The sequence below is a fragment of the Trachurus japonicus genome, chromosome 6, assembly GCF_045865225.1.
Source record: "Trachurus japonicus isolate A0001 chromosome 6, Traja_1.0".
In the NCBI taxonomy this organism is placed as follows: domain Eukaryota; kingdom Metazoa; phylum Chordata; class Actinopteri; order Carangiformes; family Carangidae; genus Trachurus; species Trachurus japonicus.
Window position 1 is genome coordinate 27,519,241 of NC_140912.1, and position 18,752 is coordinate 27,537,992.

The window sequence follows — 18,752 nt, forward strand, 5'->3', positions numbered from 1 at the left end:
TGCTGCAAAAAAACGTATCGCGAAATAAACACAGGCACGCCGCGGCATAATAATTGGCACGCTGGCACCTCCACCGCTAAATTTCTCACGGCCACCAGCTCATGAGTCACTGTTTTGTTTTCCGGGCTTTCTGCGCTCTTATTTTGAAAGGACAGCTGGAGAGAAGGAGGAGGGAGAGAGAGAGAGATATGATTTGATTTGACACGCAGCAAAGACGGAACCCAGGGTCGCTGCACACCCCGACGCTCGCGGCTCAGCGTATTTAATTCTGAGATCAAGTGACGGTGAGTGGCCTGACGCTGCTTCATTATTACCGCCGTGGCCTCAGAGTCAGGGCAGACGCACGGTCACCTGTTACCCGGGATCTCCGCGGGTCCGTCAGCGCAGCAGAACGGCCGTGCCGTGGTTTAGCTCCGTCCTCTGCCCGGTGTCGACAACCTCGAGATAACGTGTCCTTTTTCACTCTCCACTCCTTCAGCCTCACGTTCTCACGTCCTCACAGCAGCTTCTGTTATTATGAATTAACCTGGCGATGATGTTGTAACCCACCTACACAGCTGTTAAATGATTGGCTGTTTGTCTGGCTGTTTGTCTGTCGGGTCTTTGGGATGTTGTGACTGTTACATTCTGATATGATTTTTTTTCTGGATGCACTGCAGTCTGTTTTGGCATTTTCCTCCCAGTGCAATATGTTTTACATGTAGGCTAAGTTTCTGATAGGATCCAGGTCCCTGTTGAGAAAAATGGGGAAATATCTTCAAAACTGGATGTGGCTATATGGATAGATTAAAATCCCAGATGTTGTTTGTATATGTCACATTGCTTTATTGTAGTAGCACCCTCAATGACAAGAAAATTTCAAACTGGCACTTGCACTGCTATTTTTTATTTTTAAGAAAAACTCCTAGGCCAGGCTAACCTAGAGAGGGAGGCTGATATAGAAATAGGAAAGCAGTGTGTGTGTAAAATAATTATTGATTATTTTAGAGAAATTAACAACCTAGAGACTAAACACAGAGAAAAGGTCTGAAATAGAAACAGAAAGCAGTTTCCCTGTTTGTGTGCAACTGGAGAAAAATAAATAAGTTATAATTTATTATATAATTTATTTTTCATCCTTTTTTTTGATATCGTATCGTGACCCTGGCATATCGAAGTGCATCGTTTCGTGAGTTTAGGTGTATCGTCCCATCCCTAATTTGAATAGAAAGTCTTTATTGTCCACTGCCGTGGAAATTCATCTTTCTTGGTTTTCCTCATCAAACTCATCAAATACACAATCCAACAACTCCAAAACGCTCTGGTGGACAAGTTGTGACCTGCACATTCACCAAGCTATGAGATAATAACGGAAAGTTACGGAGACTGAGTTGTTTTCGAGGTAAATTCATGCAAAACCGCTGATGCGTGTTGCCTTCAGTGACAGTTTTTCAGCAAGCAGTCTCTGTATTTACCTCTAAAACAACAGCCGACAATTAAAGGTAACGAACCTACTGCTATGACTATAGGGATTATGGCAATGGGCCAATTTGCAAAAAATGTTGAACTATCCCTTTAAGTTCAGGTTAAAGTTTTGTCTCTGAGTGTTTTAGTGTCTTTCAGTTTGAGTACGTACGAGTGACCCAGACGTAGTCGAGCTCTGCTGACTTCTCCTGCTGTTTGCTGCTGAACGTCTTGATGGCCAACTGGAGCTTCTTCCTGTGGAGCGAATTCTTCATGGCCATCTCCTGTAGAGACACAGAGAAACGACCGATTTAATCCTCTCATCGTCACTTTCAGATTGTTATCATGGAGTTATCCGTCGTTTAAAGCTCCATGATGAGAGACAAGGAGACGGGGTTGAAGCGATCATTACAATGTGAGCTTTAGTGTCGTGATGTGCTGTTAGGTGTTTGTACCTTCTCCAGGTCTTGTGGCGTGGCCGACAGTAGAGTCTGACCGCCGGAGACCCAGTGGCGAGCGAGGACGTTGTACTGACCGAGCCCGATGTCCTCGAGCCAGCCGCACACCTGGTCTGTGCTCCACTTGGAAAAAGGCATCTTCAGGTCTCTGAGAGGAAACGCCAAAGAGATAGAGTACAGTGTGGGGATCTAAACAGGCATTTTTCATACAGTATCTCCCATTTAATATTTATAAGTATGTGTTGGTGTATTTGTGGGTGCCGTCTGTGTACCGCGTGTTCCCTGGACGGGACAGTCGTGGTCCGGCTGTGGCTCTGAAGCCTCCTCTCTTGAACTCTCCCAGCTCTGGATCGTGGACCTGGACAGGACTCCCCGACTGGCTGCGACGGATCCTGGAGGAGCGTATAGAAAGGCTCATGAGTGTGTGAAGACATCAGTTATAGTCATATAACATAAACTGCCCCTCCAAAAAAAAAAAGTCACACTGTAATTTTTCATTGTGCCGCCTTTAGCTTTAAATACAGAATGCATTTGCTGTGGCATCGTTTCAATAAGCTTCTGCAAAGGGGTCTGGACTCGTTGGTCACATTGGACCACATTTCTTCCTTGAAGATGATGGTTCCCTACTCTCCTTTTGAGTTTTTAATAATGCGTTCGACAGTTTTTAACCCAATTTTCGTAGTCTCAGTAATCTCCTTAGATGTTTTATCTGCTTGATGCCAATAATTTGACCCTTCTGAAACAGATTAACATCTTTTCCACGACCACAGGATGTGTCTTCCAACATGGTTGCTTAGGAAATGAGAAGCTACTGACTGCATCGGTTCAATAAGTTGTTGCTAGCTGAAACATAATCATCCATAAGGTAATTATCCAATGGGAGGCTCTTACCTATTAGCTTAGTGGTGACTTTTTTTTTTTTTTGGACAGGCAGTGTATAAATGTGCACATGAAAGATATTAAAATATGAATGTCAAAGTGCTGTGCATCTTCAAAACTTACTTCCCCCAGAGTTTCTTGATGCCTCTGTGAGTTTTCCTGTTCTCTGGTGAGACGGGGGACTGTTGTCCAGAGTCCACCCCCGAGGACAGAGGGGACTGGTCTGAGAGGACGCTCTCCTCCAGCTTCTCCGGAGGCCCTGTCAGTGGAAAACACACGGGAACATTGAGATCTAGAGGAAAATTTTTACTTGTATGGAACAAATAGGCTACACGAACCATCTCCGAGTTTAAACACATTAATGGGTGTTGAATCTAAAAAACAACTATGACTTTGATCTGCAGGTGCATAATAATCCACAATTTATCTAAAACACTACATATTTCATGGTTAACTACAATGCACCAGAGCAGTAATTCCCATTACTGCACTTGTCAAACTGTAATATTCAAATACACAGGCATCACTTTTGGGCCGCTACTTTCTAATACCTGTAAATGTAACACTGAGCAATGTCACAATTTGTCAAATGGAGAATTTTGGTGTATGTGATCAAATTTGATTAATTCTTCCACAAAACGTTGTATAAAGAACGACAAATTAGGTCAAATATTTTACATTTCTGTGTTTTATGTTAAGTGTTGATATATTTGTGGCTTTAGGAACCAAAAATCATTCCTAAGGCTTTTCTCTGGAGCTCTAGTTGGTGTCAGCCAATCAGAAAAGAGGAGGCTCCAACAAGCCCCTCTTCTGATTGGCTGACTGTTTTCTGAGTTAGCCAATAAAAATAGACTAGATTTTCGTTGAAACACTCAAAGAAACAAAATCTTGTACTAAGTGTTAGATGGATGGATGGTGGATCCATGTGGGCGGGGCTTGGTGACTGCTTTGTTGTGACATCACAAAGTCACAGGAAGTGCTGACGGCTGGTTTTAAAGACTCAGTTTCTGGATAGAGGCTGTGTGCATTTCTTTGCAGACTGAGGCTTTGATACTTTAAAGCAGATATCATCGGCACGGCCGTTTCGGCTAATGCTGTGTTCAAGGCAGGCTTTTGAAACCGTAAGTTACAGCTTCAAGTCACAACTACGACTTGGTAGCGTTCCAGGTAACCCGTAGCTCGTGTTTTTACCGTCCTGTTGTCTGTGAAAGTTCCCTATAACGGCCACTCGTAACTTCCGACCCGTGAACTCGTACCAGATCGAACTGGTATGACTTCACAGGAAGGAAAAACACAAAGTACGAGTTTCCTTGAACGCACCATGAGTTAGCAGCCCCCGCCCTTGTCAGGCATCAATTGGTCCTCGTGCTACGTCACCACATTCACGCGCATCCCTTGGCTGCACACACAGCCCTTCATGCCGTTCTCTCCCCTCATTGGATAACACTTGTATCCCACAAGGAAAATTTTCTCCTCGGGTTACAGCAGAGCAGAGTGACGGAGAGACTTGTGTTTAGGCTGAAATACTTCATGTAAGTGATTGCTGACGGAAAATAGGACTATTTAGGACTTATATTAACAAAAACATTCCACTGATATCTGCTTTAATAAAGAACCTAGAGCTGCTTTATAAATAAAAAAGACATGGAAAAACAATACAATATGGGGCCTTTAAAGTCGTCACACAAGTGCAAGTAACCCATCTAATCACTCATCCTAACAGTGGGGAAGAGAGCGACACTCTGGGGGGTTAAGACGAAATACCCACCAACATCATAGAGGTCATGTTTTCCAGGAGATCCTGAGGCAGAGGAGGTTAGTGGAGTGAGAAGAAAAGAAAGAAAGCAAGCAGAAAGAAATCAGTAGCCAGCATTAGTCACACCGCTCTCTATCTCCAAAATAAATACATGTAATGTAGCCTATACATGTTAAATATGTAAAGCAGCAGCATGCAAAACCTACGAGCCCCAGTAATTTCCCAGAAAAACTCAGACAAGGTGCAGTCAGCTTGTTTACATGAGGCTGATATTTACTTTACAGATACTGGAAGGAGGTGTAGGTGACGCCTTGTGAGCCCTGAAGCTGGTGTTAGAGGTCAAGGGTCGACCTAGAGATTGTCTCACAGCCAGAGGTGGAGGTTTGGGTGCTAGGTTTGATTGTTTTTTATTTTTATTTAAAGGGATAGTTCAACATTTTGGCAAAATGGCCCATTGCCTTAATCGCTATAGTCTTAGCAGTAGGTTCGTTACCTTTCGTGAATTTCCCTGCTAGGGATGAATAAAGTATTCTCTATTCTATTCTATTCTATTTAATTGTCGGTGCAGGCTATTTTTAGAACGGCGGAGCAGAGCCGCGAGCTGCTCAGAGCTACGCTACGGAGGCTCATGGGATTTCTTGGTTTCCCTCATCAAACTCATCAAATACACAATCCAACAACCAGATAATACCGTAACGTTACGAGACAGAGTTGTTTTCGAGGTAAATTCATGCAAAACCGCTGATGCACGTTCCCGTCAGGGGCAACTTTTCAGCAAGCAGTCTCTGCATTTACCTCGAAAACAACTCTGTCTCGTAACGTTTTGTTATTATCTCATAGCGTGGTGAATGTGCAGGTCACAACTTGTCCACCAGAGCGTTTTGGAGTTGTTGGATTGTGTATTTGATGAGGAAAACCAAGAAATCCCATGAGCCTCGGTAGCGTAGCTCTGAGCAGCTCGCGGCTCTGCTCCGCCGTTCTAAAAATAGCTTGCACCGACAAACAAAGGTAACAAACCTACTCCTAAAACTATAGGGATCATGGCAATGGGCCAATTTGCCAAAATGTTGAACCATCCCTTTAAGCTTCCTTAACCTGCAACATCCTGAGAAAGTATCCTCACACTGTGTTGCTAACTGGATGTGGGAGTTTTTCATGTTTTTTTCCTGTTTGCTCTGAGCGCTTGCTCGACTCGCTCCCGTCCTGCTTTAGACTGTCAGTGAGAGCAAAGGGGAGGCTGCGGGTGAGGGGGTGAGGAAGAAGAAGAAGAAGTGGTTGTGTCGGTGTCAGGTTGCATCCTTGTTTATTTACTGTGGGATGTCTGCGCTGGTTGAACTGCACACATCCTTAAGCCTGCACTCTCACAGCTCTGATTACCCTCCTGCTCTAAGCTCTTGGCTCTGCGTTGGCAGATACATGAGTGGCTGTGTGCTTATATGCCTATTAGCTCTAAGAGTGTGTGTGTGTGTGTGTAGGCTATGTGTGTGTGTGTTACTTTCGGTGAACGCTGATGTGAGAGAGCTGAGCATTATCTTCGACAGCTCTCTGACTCATGAAGGAGTCCTAATAATCCTGGCTTTAGAGGTCCATGATCCTCCACTGAAAAGCATTTCCTCACCTCTGACGTCTGACCGTGACTGGGACAATCTGGTTTTGTTCAGGAGATATAACAGATGTGATGCTTTCTTTCTTTCTTTCTTTCTTTCTTTCTTTCTTTCTTTCTTTCTTTCTTTCTTTCTTTCTTTCTTTTTCTGTTTTTTTCTTCCTACCCCCTTTCGGTTGGAAGTTTGTATGACTTCAAAGTCAGAGCAACAACATTAGCCTATTGAGTCGACTCGCATTTTGCAGTGTTGACATTTGCATTTTCTTGTTTGAGCGTATACAGTACCTAAAGCCGGAGCACTGGCGCTCCTGCAGCGAACTGCAGCCAGAGCACAAACAGAGAGAAAGAGCGATCCGACAGCAGCGACAAGCAGAGGGGGAGAGGGAGGCAGACGGAGCACAGTTAGTTTGACAAAGAGTTATTCAGCTCATTAGTTCTTCCTGATCTGTTCTCTCCCATCGTAAAAACAGCATTATTAGGATTTCATGCACTCGTATGTTTTTTTTCTTGCCAAGAAGTAGATGAGACGACCGACACCAGGATGTCGGCTTCACATCGGCCGCTAAACAGGATCTCTGAGTGAGGCAGAGCGACTCCAGAGCTCTGTGCTACGAAGCAGGATTTAAGGTTATCTGGATAACTTCAGGTTTAACTCTTGTAGTTTTGTAGTCATATGATTGACCCACGCCTATGGAAGAGACTGCCCGAAGACTTGAGGAGAGCAGCGAATGTGGACATTTTTAAAAGCAAACCGAAGAGCTACCTTTTTAGCTAGGCTTTTAGCTGAATTTTACTATTTTTTATTCTTATAAAACAATGTATTGTCTTTATTGCAGTATCCATCTATCCCCTTGATCTATCTATACATTATACACATTTATCTATTTTACTTTACCTATTTTATCTTTATTCTATTTTAACTTAATCCCATTACACCTATCTATTTTATCTCATTTTATTTACTCTCTGGTGTTTAAAGTGTGTGTGTAAGATAGCGTTTCCTCGATGCCTCTAAAATCCAGTGTTTTAAAATTCTTGTGAGAATGCGTGTGCGTATGTGAATGTTATATATCTTATCCTTATATGTGTCCCCTATGTTTATTGTTTTCATCATGTGAATCACTTTGAGCTGCCACGGACATGAACAGTGCTTCACAACTAAAGCCTGACTGATTGATTGATTGATTGATGAACTCCTCATCTCAGATCAAAATGTGTTAAAAGTCAAACAACCAACCAGTCAGATCACTGGAAACACAGAAGCATCGTTCCTACAGGACACCAACAGGGATAAAAGACTTAACGATCAAGCGATCGATAACAATGATCAATACATTTATACACATTTGTGAAATTGTAGAGTTCATCACACTAGCTAAATAGCTTCATTTCAAATATATGGTCTCTGTCTTGGCTTCATTTTAATTGAACAGTGATTCAACGTTACGTTCAGTTAATCCAGATAATTAGGAGTTATCCTGGATTTGTTAAAGGGATAGTTCAACATTTTGGCAAATTGGCCCATTGCCATAATCGCTATAGTCATAGCAGTAGGTTTGTTACCTTTAATTGTCGGTGCAAGCTAGTTTTAGAACGGAGGAGCGAAGCAGCTGGCTGCTCAGAGCTACGCTATGGAGGCTAAGGGAATTTCTTGGTTTTCCTCATCAAAGTCATCAAATACACAACCCAACAACTACATAAGGCTGTCGTGGACAAGTTGTGAGCTGCACAATCACCACGCTATGAGATAATAATGGAACGTTACGAGACGGAGCTGTTTTAGAGGTAAATTCATGCAAAACCGCTGATGCGCGTTGCGTTCAGGGACAGTTTTTCAGCAAACAGACTCTATATTTACCCTGTATTTACCTCGAAAACGGCTCCGTTTCGTAACGTTCCATTATTATCTCATAGCGTGGTGGTTGTGCAGCTCACAACTTGTCCACGAAAGCGTTTTGGAGTTTTGGGATTGTGTATTTGATGAGTTTGATGAGGGAAACCAAGAAATTCCTTTAGCCTCCATAGCGTAGCTCTGAGCAGCCTGACGCTCCGCTCCTCCGTTCTAAAAATAGCTTACACCGACAAATAAAGGTAACGAACCTACTGCTATGACTATAGCGATTATGGCAATGGGCCAATTTGCCAAAATGTTGAACTATCCCTTTAAACTTGCTTCGTAGTACAGGCCTCTGATAAAACCCAGAGAGAGAGTCTCTGCTCCCGGCTGCAAAACCTGGCACATAAACATCTATATAAAAACACAACCTGTTGCTTTTCACACCTACAATGTATAAATGGTCATTACTGGGCTTTAAAAGTGTGGGTTTTGTTCACATCGTCGTTGTCATCTAACTCTCAAACTGTTCATTACACAAAGAGAAAATACGGAGACATCATCCTCTTTCCTCTGCGGAGAACAGACGTGCTAATCGAGTCGGAGCTCTGGCGGCCGGTGAAGCAGAAACTGAACTCACTGAGTCTGTACGGCTGCTCGCTGCCGAGGACGGGGGAGAGCTGGACGGGAGATAGATACTCCCCGTCTCCGTTCAGCTCCACCCGCATCTCGCTCTTCTTGCTCCGTTTCCCCGGCAACGTCTGGTACTTGCTCAGCTCCATGTGCGGATTCTGCAGAATGGAAAAGGAAACACAACATTTTTATTCACGACTTTAGCGACAAATGTTTGGTTTTTTCCTTCTTTATTTAACCCTCCTGTTGTCCTTCTGGGTCAAATTGACCCAATCTGTTCCCTTCCTCCATCCATCCTTCCATCCATCCATCCATCCATCCATCCATCCATCCATCCATCCATCATCCTTACTCTTACTCTTCTTCCTTCCTTTTTTGACCCAACTGACCTCATCTGTTCTTTCCTTCCTTTTTCCCTTCCTTCTTTCCTCCCTTCTTCCTTCCTTGACCCAATCTGTTCCCTCCCTCCATCTTTCTTTCCTTCCTTTTCCCGTCTCTTCTTTCCACAATCCCTTTTCCCTTCCTTCCTCCCTTTCCTTCGTCCTTACTTCTTCCTTCCTTTTTGACCCAACTGACCCAATCTGTTCCCTCCCTCCATCTTTCTTCCCTTCCTTTCTTCTTTCCACAATCCTTTTTCCCTTCTTTCTTTCTACAATCCCTTCCTTCCTTCCTTCCTTCCTTCCTTTTGTCCTAACTTCTTCCTTCCTTTTTGACCCAACTGACCCAATCTGTTCCCTCCCTCCATCTTTCTTCCCTTCCTTTTTCCCTTCCTTCCTTCTTTCCACAATCCTTTTTCCCTTCTTTCTTTCTACAATCCCTTCCTTCCTTCCTTCCTTCCTTCCTTCCTTCCTTCCTTCCTTCCTTCCTTCCTTCCTTCCTTCCTTCCTTCCTTCCTTCCTTCCTTCCTTTTGTCCTAACTTCTTCCTTCCTTTTGGACACAACTGACCCAATCTGTTCCCTCCCTCCATCTTTCTTTCCTTCCTTTTTCTCTTCTTTCTTTCTACAATCCCTTCCTTCCTTCCTTCCTTCCTTCCTTCCTTCCTTCCTTCCTTCCTTCCTTCCTTTTGTCCTAACTTCTTCCGTCCTTTTGGACACAACTGACCCAATCTGTTCCCTCCCTCCATCTTTCTTTCCTTCCTTTTCCCGTCTCTTCTTTCCACAATCCCTTTTCCCTTCCTTCCTCCCTTTCCTTCGTCCTTACTTCTTCCTTCCTTTTTGACCCAACTGACCCAATCTGTTCCCTCCCTCCATCTTTCTTCCCTTCCTTTTTCCCTTCCTTCCTTCTTTCCACAATCCTTTTTCCCTTCTTTCTTTCTACAATCCCTTCCTTCCTTCCTTTTGTCCTAACTTCTTCATTCCTTTTGGACACAACTGACCCAATCTGTTCCCTCCCTCCATCTTTCTTTCCTTCCTTTTTCCCTTCTTTCTTTCCACAATCCCTTCCTTCCTTCCTTGCTTTCTTTCCACAATCCCTTCCTTCCTTCCTTCCTTCCTTCCTTCCTTCCTTCCTTCCTTCCTTCCTTCCTTCCTTCCCTTTGTCCGAACTTCTTCCTTCCTTTTGGACACAATTGACCCAATCTGTTCCCTCCTTCCATCTTTCTTCCCTTCCTTTTCCCCTCCCTTCTTTCCTCCCATCTTTCCTTTTGTTCTTCCTTCCTTCCTTCCTTCTTTCCCTTCTTTCCCTTCTTTCCCTTCGTCCTTCCTTCCTTGACCCAGCAGGACAACAGGAGGGTTAAGTGTTGGACGCTCTGTGATTCTAGGTTTTACGCTGCATGAACGTTAAACTATTTCACATTTCCTCTGCATCTCTAGTCAGCGCTGTCTGAATGTCTTTCGTGAGAAAGCAGCGGGGTCGTGTCTGATTTGCTCCTTTGCTCCGTTGCGTAACAGTGTTTTCCTCTGGACTCAGGCATCAAAGTCGTCCAGCGCTCTGCAGGAATAACAGGAGAAAGGCCAGCAGAAAGAAACAGCTGGGAGGCAGCCATGACGCCAAACAACACTGACAACCACTTCAGGTGGGTCTTGAACCCTGCCATGTGTGTGTGTGTGTGTACATGGTATATGGCTGTGTGCTTCGCCTGCACAAGAATGTGTGTGTGTGTGTGTGTGTGTGTGAATTGTGAAGTGAGCAGCGGTCGTACAGGAGAAACTCAGCTGTGGACTGGGAACGAGAGGTCAAAGGGCAAAGAGAGCGTTATGTAATTTTCTCTGCGAATCAACACGAGTCTCATGAACGAGTTATGATGTAGATTTAGCATGAACTCGTTTTATGAAGAGCAGCAACGCCTCTGTGTGAACAAGTGAATCAAATACACAGAGGGCATCAGAAGGTCATTATAATACTAATAATAATGGTTTACATTTATATAGCGCTTTTCTATTGATACCCGATACCCAAAGTGTTTCTATTGTAAAACAAAGGACAGTGAAATATCGAGTGATGGTTTCCTTTTTCCTTTTGTTGCGTTCTGAAAACATCAATATGCTTTGAATGTCGAGTATTAACATATGAATATTATAATTTTTTTAGTTTGTAACAATGTAAGAAGTGGTATGTCATCCTACTTTTATTTTTTTAATCTCTCTTTATCTTTGTGACTTACTGAATAAATGTTTTCTTTTATATTTATTAAAGGGATAGTTCAACATTTTTGGCAAATTCGTCTATTGCCATAATCCCTATAGTCATAGCAGTAGGTCCATTACCTTTAATTATCGGTGCATGTTGTTTTGAGATCCGCAATGGAGGTGAACGGGAACCTGTACCGTTCACCTCCATTGTGTTCACTGAGCAGGTTGCGTAAGAAATTAAATTACAGGGTTATTGTATGCTTTAGTTTTGTGTTGTGTTGGTTGTTGTGTGCCATATTTAGGTGTCAGTTGTATTCTAGTATAGTAGCTAATGGCGACTAAATTCATGAATACAAAATTTCTACAGCAGCTGTTATTAAACTAACAACCTACACAATGTCTCATGTTGCTGCTCAATGTCTCATTTATATTCAGCTTAAAGTGCTTCAACTGTGTGTGAGTGTGTGTTTGAGGCAGAATATGTTGCATATTGAATGAGTTTCTCCACATTTCACATTATAAAACATGCAGCATCGGCTTATAAACACTCGCAATTATCCAATTAAGGAGTAAGACGAGCCTGAGTGTGCATTGGAGAGGGAGGCTGTGTGTGTGTGTGTGTGTTGTTTTTTAACCTAATTTCTCTCATGATGAGTTTGTTGTATCTTCTTTTATTTGTTTGGTCCTTCCTTCCTCACTATTGTTAGTTACCTACGTATAAGTGAAAGTGCGAGGACCTGGTGTCCCAGAATGCAATGCAACCATAAAAACCATCATGCTGTGCTTCACAGTGACAGATGAATGGGAGAAAAAAACAAAAAACAAAAGCAAGCAGCTCATGTTCAAGACAGTAAGAAGAAGAAGGAGAGATCTGGTTTCAGGAATCGAGCAATGTGATTAACAGTTGTGTACACATGTGCAGTGTGTGTGTGTGTGTGTGTGTGTGTGTAGCAGCAGGTTGGGTTGTGTGAAGTCATGCAGCAGATCAGTACCTCTGCCCCCACATCTGATTCACTTTCAGCTGGCTGGATCTCTACAGCCTATAGCCAACACAGACGGAGGAAAAGAACACACACACACACACACGCACACACACACACACACAGACAGACACACGCACGCACGCACACAGACACACACACACACAGACACACAACACATACACATAGATACAAACCCACCACACCAGAGTTAGCAGGTTAGCAATCACACACAGATCAGATTAAAAGACCAATTAATGCTTCGTTAGAAAGACTGGTTAGTGTTTTCCTTTAGATTATTTCTCTAAAAAGCAGAAGCAGATCATTAAATTATATACATATTTATATAGATTATAGATTATTAGATTATTGAAGCCATGAATCAGTAGTAGCAGGAAGCAGCGGAATAATAAGACGCATTTATTTTTTATTTTTTAACAAACCTTTTGTAAAGATCCACTCTGCAACTCTTCAAGGCTGCTGGACAACAACCTGCGCCGATGCCTGGAGAGGATCAACACACACACGGCATCATCACTGTCCATATATATATACTGTATATTTATGTCATATACTGTATATATGTATTATAAATAAATAAGGACAACATAAAGCCAGCTTCTTCTCACCATGATCCGTTTAAAAAGCTTGTGTCTCCAGCCGACACCAGCGACGTGTCCATAGAGTTCTGGAGACTGAAACAAATAAAAAGTAAGAACGAATAAGAAATTATGATGTGTGTGATGATAACAGTGTGTGTGTGTGTGTGTGTGTGTGTGTGTGTGTGTGTGTGTGTGTTTACCTTATGTCCAGGTCTCTCTGGTAAGGTGAAGAAGACAACATAAGTGGAGAAGATCCTCTTGATGACATCTGTGCAGAAAAAGAGGAACAATTTTTATTTTAATTGATGAATTTAGTTAGTTTTTTTTTTATTGAGGGACATTGTGCACTAACATTAATCACTTTAAAAAGAAAAAAAAGAAGAAAACGAGATATGTGCACCAAATTCAACGCAAAGCTAATTTCCATCTCTAGTCCATAAAACATAAAATACGCAATGTTTTGTACATTCCCACACTCATCACACATTATACACCATCCTATATATGTATTTTTTTTTAAAACTACTAATAACATGTGCAAATAGCATCAAAATTGCTCTGAGGAATAGTATAGTAATTAAAATGTGTATGAAAGTTAAAATGTGACATTAATTATACAAATGTCTGTGTTATCTAAACTTCAAGAAACATCAAAAATTACCAAAAAAAACAAAGAATTAAGGAGCTAAAACAGTGGAAATAAATGAGGAAGTGGTTTGTGATCTTTACCTCCGACCTCAGGATGTCCGAGTGTGCTTTGTGTGTTATGGCTCTGAGTTTTAAACCGGTCAGCTCCTCCTCGCTGCTGCCTGATGGGTAAGAAATATTACATTATGATGATGATGATTATTAAAAGGAAGGAGGAGGAGGAGGAGGCAGCTTGTCCAGTGTTTGAGGTGAGACAGGAGGTGATTCGTACCCTGCGTCAGAGCCATGACCTCCCTCATCTTTCTGTACTGGCCGAGCAGGATGGTCAACTCCTCTATACGACGATCCTGTCGGGTCAAAAAGAAAAGATTAGGTCTAAAAAAAATGGACGTCTCACATTTTAAAGCTCCATATTGTGTAAATGTTTTCTTTTTTTTATCTCCTATAGGTTCTATAATATCAATACTGTGGAAGTATCAAAGCCTCAGTACACACAGAAATGCACACAGCCTGTATTTGGAAACTGAGCCTTAAAACCAGCCGTCAGGACTTCCTGTGACTTTGTGATGTCACAACGAAGCAGGCAGTCTCTAACCCCCCGCCCACCTGGACCCACCATCCAATACCTGCTGGATTTTGTTTTAACTGTATGTTTAACCTGAAATCTAATCTGTTTGGAAAAGATCACTCATAAAACAGTCAGCCAATCAGCAGAGAGGCTCAGATCCTCCTCTCTTCTGATTGGCTGACACCGACCTGTTGTTACTAGAGCTCCAGAGAGAAGCCAGAGTGACGGTTTTTGGTTCTTAAAGCTATAAATATATCTTCTAATGGATCAACACTTCACATAAAACACATGAAAAGTGTAAAATATGGAGTTTAATATAAAAAATAATGAATACTAAAACAAGTTTCTTTTACCTTTTCATCATTTGACGCTAACAGAGACTCCATCCCCACCTTCAGCCTCTGGTATTCTTGGTCTAACAAAACAAAAAACAAGGTTATTAAAATGTTAGTTTGGACTCGCAGTTGCCTCACGTCGAGTTAATTTAGGTCGTCTGACGGGTGCCTGATGTGATGCTGGCAACGGACACGACAGCCCGGCTAATACGAATAAACAAGCACAACAAATACACAGTGACAGCGCGACTGCCCACGTAGCATCACCTGAGACAAACACTGCAGCGTTTTCATAGACAGAGGACAGAGCAGGTGTGTGTGTGTGTGTGTGTGTGTGTGTGTGTGTGTGCAGCAGTGGCACTGATACCAACAGAGAAAAACAAGGTTTCTCCTCTGAATTCCTTAAAAAATATAGGAATAAAGAGCTGCAGCTTTTACCGGCATCAGTTTATAAAGCACAAAGACAGAAACGTGTTTTAAAGGTGAACTCCAACAATTTAACACAGGAAAATTCTGTTCATTTATCTTTTTATCAGTTTGTTTATTGTCCTCTTTGGCTTTGGAGGAGCTTTTCAAACCTCATTTCATTTATTCTATCTTTGATTAACTTTACTAAATTGTTGGAGCAGCCTTTAATTGATCAGACCAGACAAACCAACAGAGCTACAATCAGATATACAGAGAGGGTTGAAGATGTTTATAAAGAGGCCACTGAGAATCCTCAATTCTGATTGGTCGAATCACGGTTTGAAAAAGAAGACAAGCCACCTGCACAGGTGATGGTTGATATGGTAACTGGTGTTAAAATGTAGGTATCGACTGACAGGAGGACTCAGCTCATAAAAACTTCATGCAACTCAAAAAAAAGTTACATTTGAAACAAAACAATTAATGGAGAAAGACAGAGTACTGTTTTCTTAAGTATTTTAAAGTAGGGCTGAACAATTAATCAAAAATATTGTTTATTTATATTAATTCGGCCCAATGCAACATGCAGCATCTGCAACTCTTTGATAAAAGTAAACTTAAGAGATTTCTCTCCTTCCAAATCATATTATTCTTTGATGATTATTCTTCTTTCTGCTCCTTTTCAATAAAAATCTGAGATTTTATGTTGGGATATCAATTGCTTTGTTTGTTCAATTAATCAAATAAATATAATTAATAAATAAGATGCATTCTTGGGTCATAAGGGTTGGTTTGGTACAGCAGAAAATCTAATTAATATAACGTTTTTCTGTGAAAATCCAATGCAAAAATTCCCCTTTCTGCTAAAATCATCATTGCAATAACAGGATTATTATTTGTCCGCTCAGCTCTACTGTAAACAAAGATCAAATCGAGTTATAAGTGACATAACTTGACACTTGATACTTCCCATGTGGCGCTTTGTGGGCAGATGGCCTCGTTATAAGCAGGATAACACCCTCCAAGTTTACACTGTGCATACCATGCTGCACACACACACACACACACACACACACACACACACACACTCAGGGTAGCGGCGTGGAGAAACATGCGAACTGGAGGATTTACAGTAACAGGACACAAGAGTCTTGCTACACTTCGGTCGGACGGTTTTACTACGACGGACACAAAGCGACGCTCGGCCGTGGTCCGGTCTGAAACCAAACTCTGCCAACAGACGCCTGATGACTCAGCTGCAACACTTTGAGTTTAGTTGTACAAATACCTGATAATAGACCTGAGTAAATGTGTGAAATTACTGGGGCTGGGTATCACTACTGATTCACTGAATAGGTTTGATTCGGATTCACAAGGTCCCGACTGGATTTTGATTTCCGAGTCGATCCGTTTAGGGATATTTCAGTTTTAATAACCAATTTTCTCTTGTTTGTGAAAGAGGTTTTCACAGAACTAATGCTGCTAACTCTCTAACCTGGTGCATTATTAAAAATATAAACATATACATTAAAAACTGACCCAAAAGCCGTTACATTAATGCACATTTATTTAACATGACCCGCTCCAGAGGTAAACGGGGCAACTCTTCAATCCAGTCGTGGGTGATAATTCAAGTTCTGCAATCAGTATGATCTCGCTGCTCTGTGCTCTTGTCCAGTTAGTGAAACAGGAAGATTAAAAGATCAATCTAAGGATTTTTTTGAATTGTGAATTATGTGAATGAATTATGTAATATGCAATAGCTTCTTTCTTTTCTGCCTCACAACTGTCAACACTGTGTATACTCTTGAAATAATTTGGCGCAAAATTGTACCAAATGTTTCTCTCTTGGTTTTTATGTGTTTGTTTTATATCGTTTTATATTTCTATATTTTGCATTTTTTACCTTGTATGCTTCTATAACAACCAAATTCCCCATGTGTGGGATAATTAGGGGTGGTGTTTAGCTCAGTTGGTAGAGCACCCGCCCCATGTGTTGAGGCTATAGTGCTCTGCAGGCGACCCCGGCTCGAATCCCACGCCGAGCAGCCCTACCGTGCGTGTCATTCCCCCCATATCTGCCTCCCATTTCCTATCTCTCTCAACTAACCTGTACATTAAAGGCGAAAAAGCCCCTAAAAAAATATTTAAAAAAATAAACAGTCTTATGTTTTATGAATTGATATCGGATCTTTCAAATAAAGATCGAAATGAAAGGTCTTTTGGCCGAAACGAGTCAGCATATTAAATCTGATGAAGACCTGAGCCTAAGTCGACTAGTATTCTTTATAAAATGTGCCGCTATTTGCATGTGGTGCACCTGCTCCACATCTTGAAGATCGAAACGAAATGGAAATTTTGTAAGATTTTTTTTTTAACCCAGCCCTGGAAATTACACTTGATAATAAAAACTCAAGCTGTCAGGAGTCTGCACAGTCACAGTTTGGTTGTAAATCAGACCCGTCACCACGGCGGCAGCAGCAGCAGCAGCAGCAGCAGCAGCAGCAGCAGCAGCAGTCACCACCACCACCACCATCATCAAGCCTTACATTTGTTAATCAGCTGCTTGATATACACCTCCTCTACAGCAGAGGGCAGCAGAGAGGCAAGAACCAGTCAAGAGAGGAACATGTTGAGTTATTATCAGAGTTGACAGACAGACAGACAGACAAGCATATCACCGACTCTCTCCCTCTCTTATCTCTCTGGATCTGATGTGATGGGCAGGACTGTCAGGTTGTGCGTTTACCTCTCTCTGCGTTGTCGTTGGCCGAGCCGTCTCGGGCCAGCAGCTGCGTCTGTAGACACTCGATCTCGGCGTCTTTGGAGGCCAGGAGCTGCTGCAGCTCCGAGATCTCAGCCTGTGGAAGAGAAGACGACAGAGAGAAAGAGAGAGAGAGAGAGAGAGAGAGATTCCAGGTCACTGAGCAGCCACCAGTTTTAAGGCAACTGGGCTGGATGAGTCGTCGTCTTAGAAACGAGAGTATTTTTATCAGAACTAGTCAAAGATGAGATGATGATATCAGGATGTGAGAGACACATGTTCAGATTCATAATATGAGACTTTGTGGTTTGTGAACGGCTGTAAACGCAGGTTCCTGAGGTCAGGACTAGATGGAAGGAGGCAGCTTTTATTCATTATGGCCCTATCAAATAGTTCGCCCAAAGCTCATAACACGTCTCTTTATTATTACGTTCTCCTGTTTTTCTTAATCCAATGGCTGTTTTGTTTTATCTTCACCTGCTGTGTTAGATCCATGTTATCAAAGGCACTCTGTCTTTAAATGTCGTCTTTATCTGATTTACTGATTTATTTTTTAGGCTAATGGGATGTCTTGGTTTCCCACATCAAACTCATCAAATACACAATCCAACAACCGCAAAACTGCTGATGCACATTGCCTTCAGGGACAGTTTTTCAGCAAGCAGTCTCTGCATTTCCCTCTAAAACAACTCTGTCTGGTAACGTTGTGTTATTATCTCATAGCGTGGTGAATGTGCAGGTCACAACTTGTCCACCAGAGCGTTTTGGAGTTGTTGGATTGTGTATTTGATGAGTTTGATGAGGGAAACCAAGAAATCCCATGAGCCTCCGTAGCGTAGCTCTGAGCAGCTCGCGGCTCTGCTCCGCCGTTCTAAAAATAGCTTGCACCGACAATTAAAGGTAACAAACCTACTGCTAAAACTATAGGGATTATGGCAATGGGCCACTTTGAAAAAAAATGTTGAACTATCCCTTTAAAGTGATCATTGACCTTTGGATTCTTTTGGATGTGTCACAAAAGCTTTAAGTTCCTCAGCGGCCAAAGGCTTGAGAGACAGATGCTCTCACATCTCTCCGCTCTACATATCAACATAAACTACATAAATGAAACCGCAGTGGTTCTGGAAATATATATATTGATTAATTTTGAATTTGAAAAACAACATTTCAAGGAGCCGCTCCTCCAGCTCCAGCATCTCATCACATCTCTATCGACATTGTGGCGTCAGTGACTCATCACCTGTGATAAAGTCTCGTTCACCTTTCAACC

At 42.1% G+C, this 18,752-nt stretch overlaps 1 protein-coding gene across 6 annotated transcripts in view; it reads right to left on the bottom strand.

The window, feature by feature from the left end:
* The window catches only part of ppfibp2b (PPFIA binding protein 2b), a 105,009-nt gene that overhangs the window by 12,783 nt on the left and 73,474 nt on the right, over positions 1 to 18,752 (bottom strand). For 5 of the 6 annotated variants that reach the window (XM_085780099.1, XM_085780098.1, XM_085780101.1 and 2 more), the window contains 13 exons: positions 17,468 to 17,579; positions 14,329 to 14,390; positions 13,679 to 13,754; positions 13,489 to 13,568; positions 12,960 to 13,027; positions 12,787 to 12,852; positions 12,601 to 12,661; positions 12,170 to 12,217; positions 8,614 to 8,764; positions 2,904 to 3,039; positions 2,174 to 2,293; positions 1,899 to 2,049; positions 1,616 to 1,727 (listed from right to left, as the gene is read on the bottom strand). In XM_085780099.1, the coding sequence (XP_085636225.1) occupies positions 1,616 to 1,727; positions 1,899 to 2,049; positions 2,174 to 2,293; positions 2,904 to 3,039; positions 8,614 to 8,764; positions 12,170 to 12,217; positions 12,601 to 12,661; positions 12,787 to 12,852; positions 12,960 to 13,027; positions 13,489 to 13,568; positions 13,679 to 13,754; positions 14,329 to 14,390; positions 17,468 to 17,579 (1,243 nt within the window). Of the gene's footprint in view, positions 1 to 1,615; positions 1,728 to 1,898; positions 2,050 to 2,173; positions 2,294 to 2,903; positions 3,040 to 4,548; positions 4,582 to 8,613; positions 8,765 to 12,169; positions 12,218 to 12,600; positions 12,662 to 12,786; positions 12,853 to 12,959; positions 13,028 to 13,488; positions 13,569 to 13,678; positions 13,755 to 14,328; positions 14,391 to 17,467; positions 17,580 to 18,752 lie in introns of all 6 variants that reach the window. The other variant, XM_085780103.1, reaches the window with a different exon arrangement.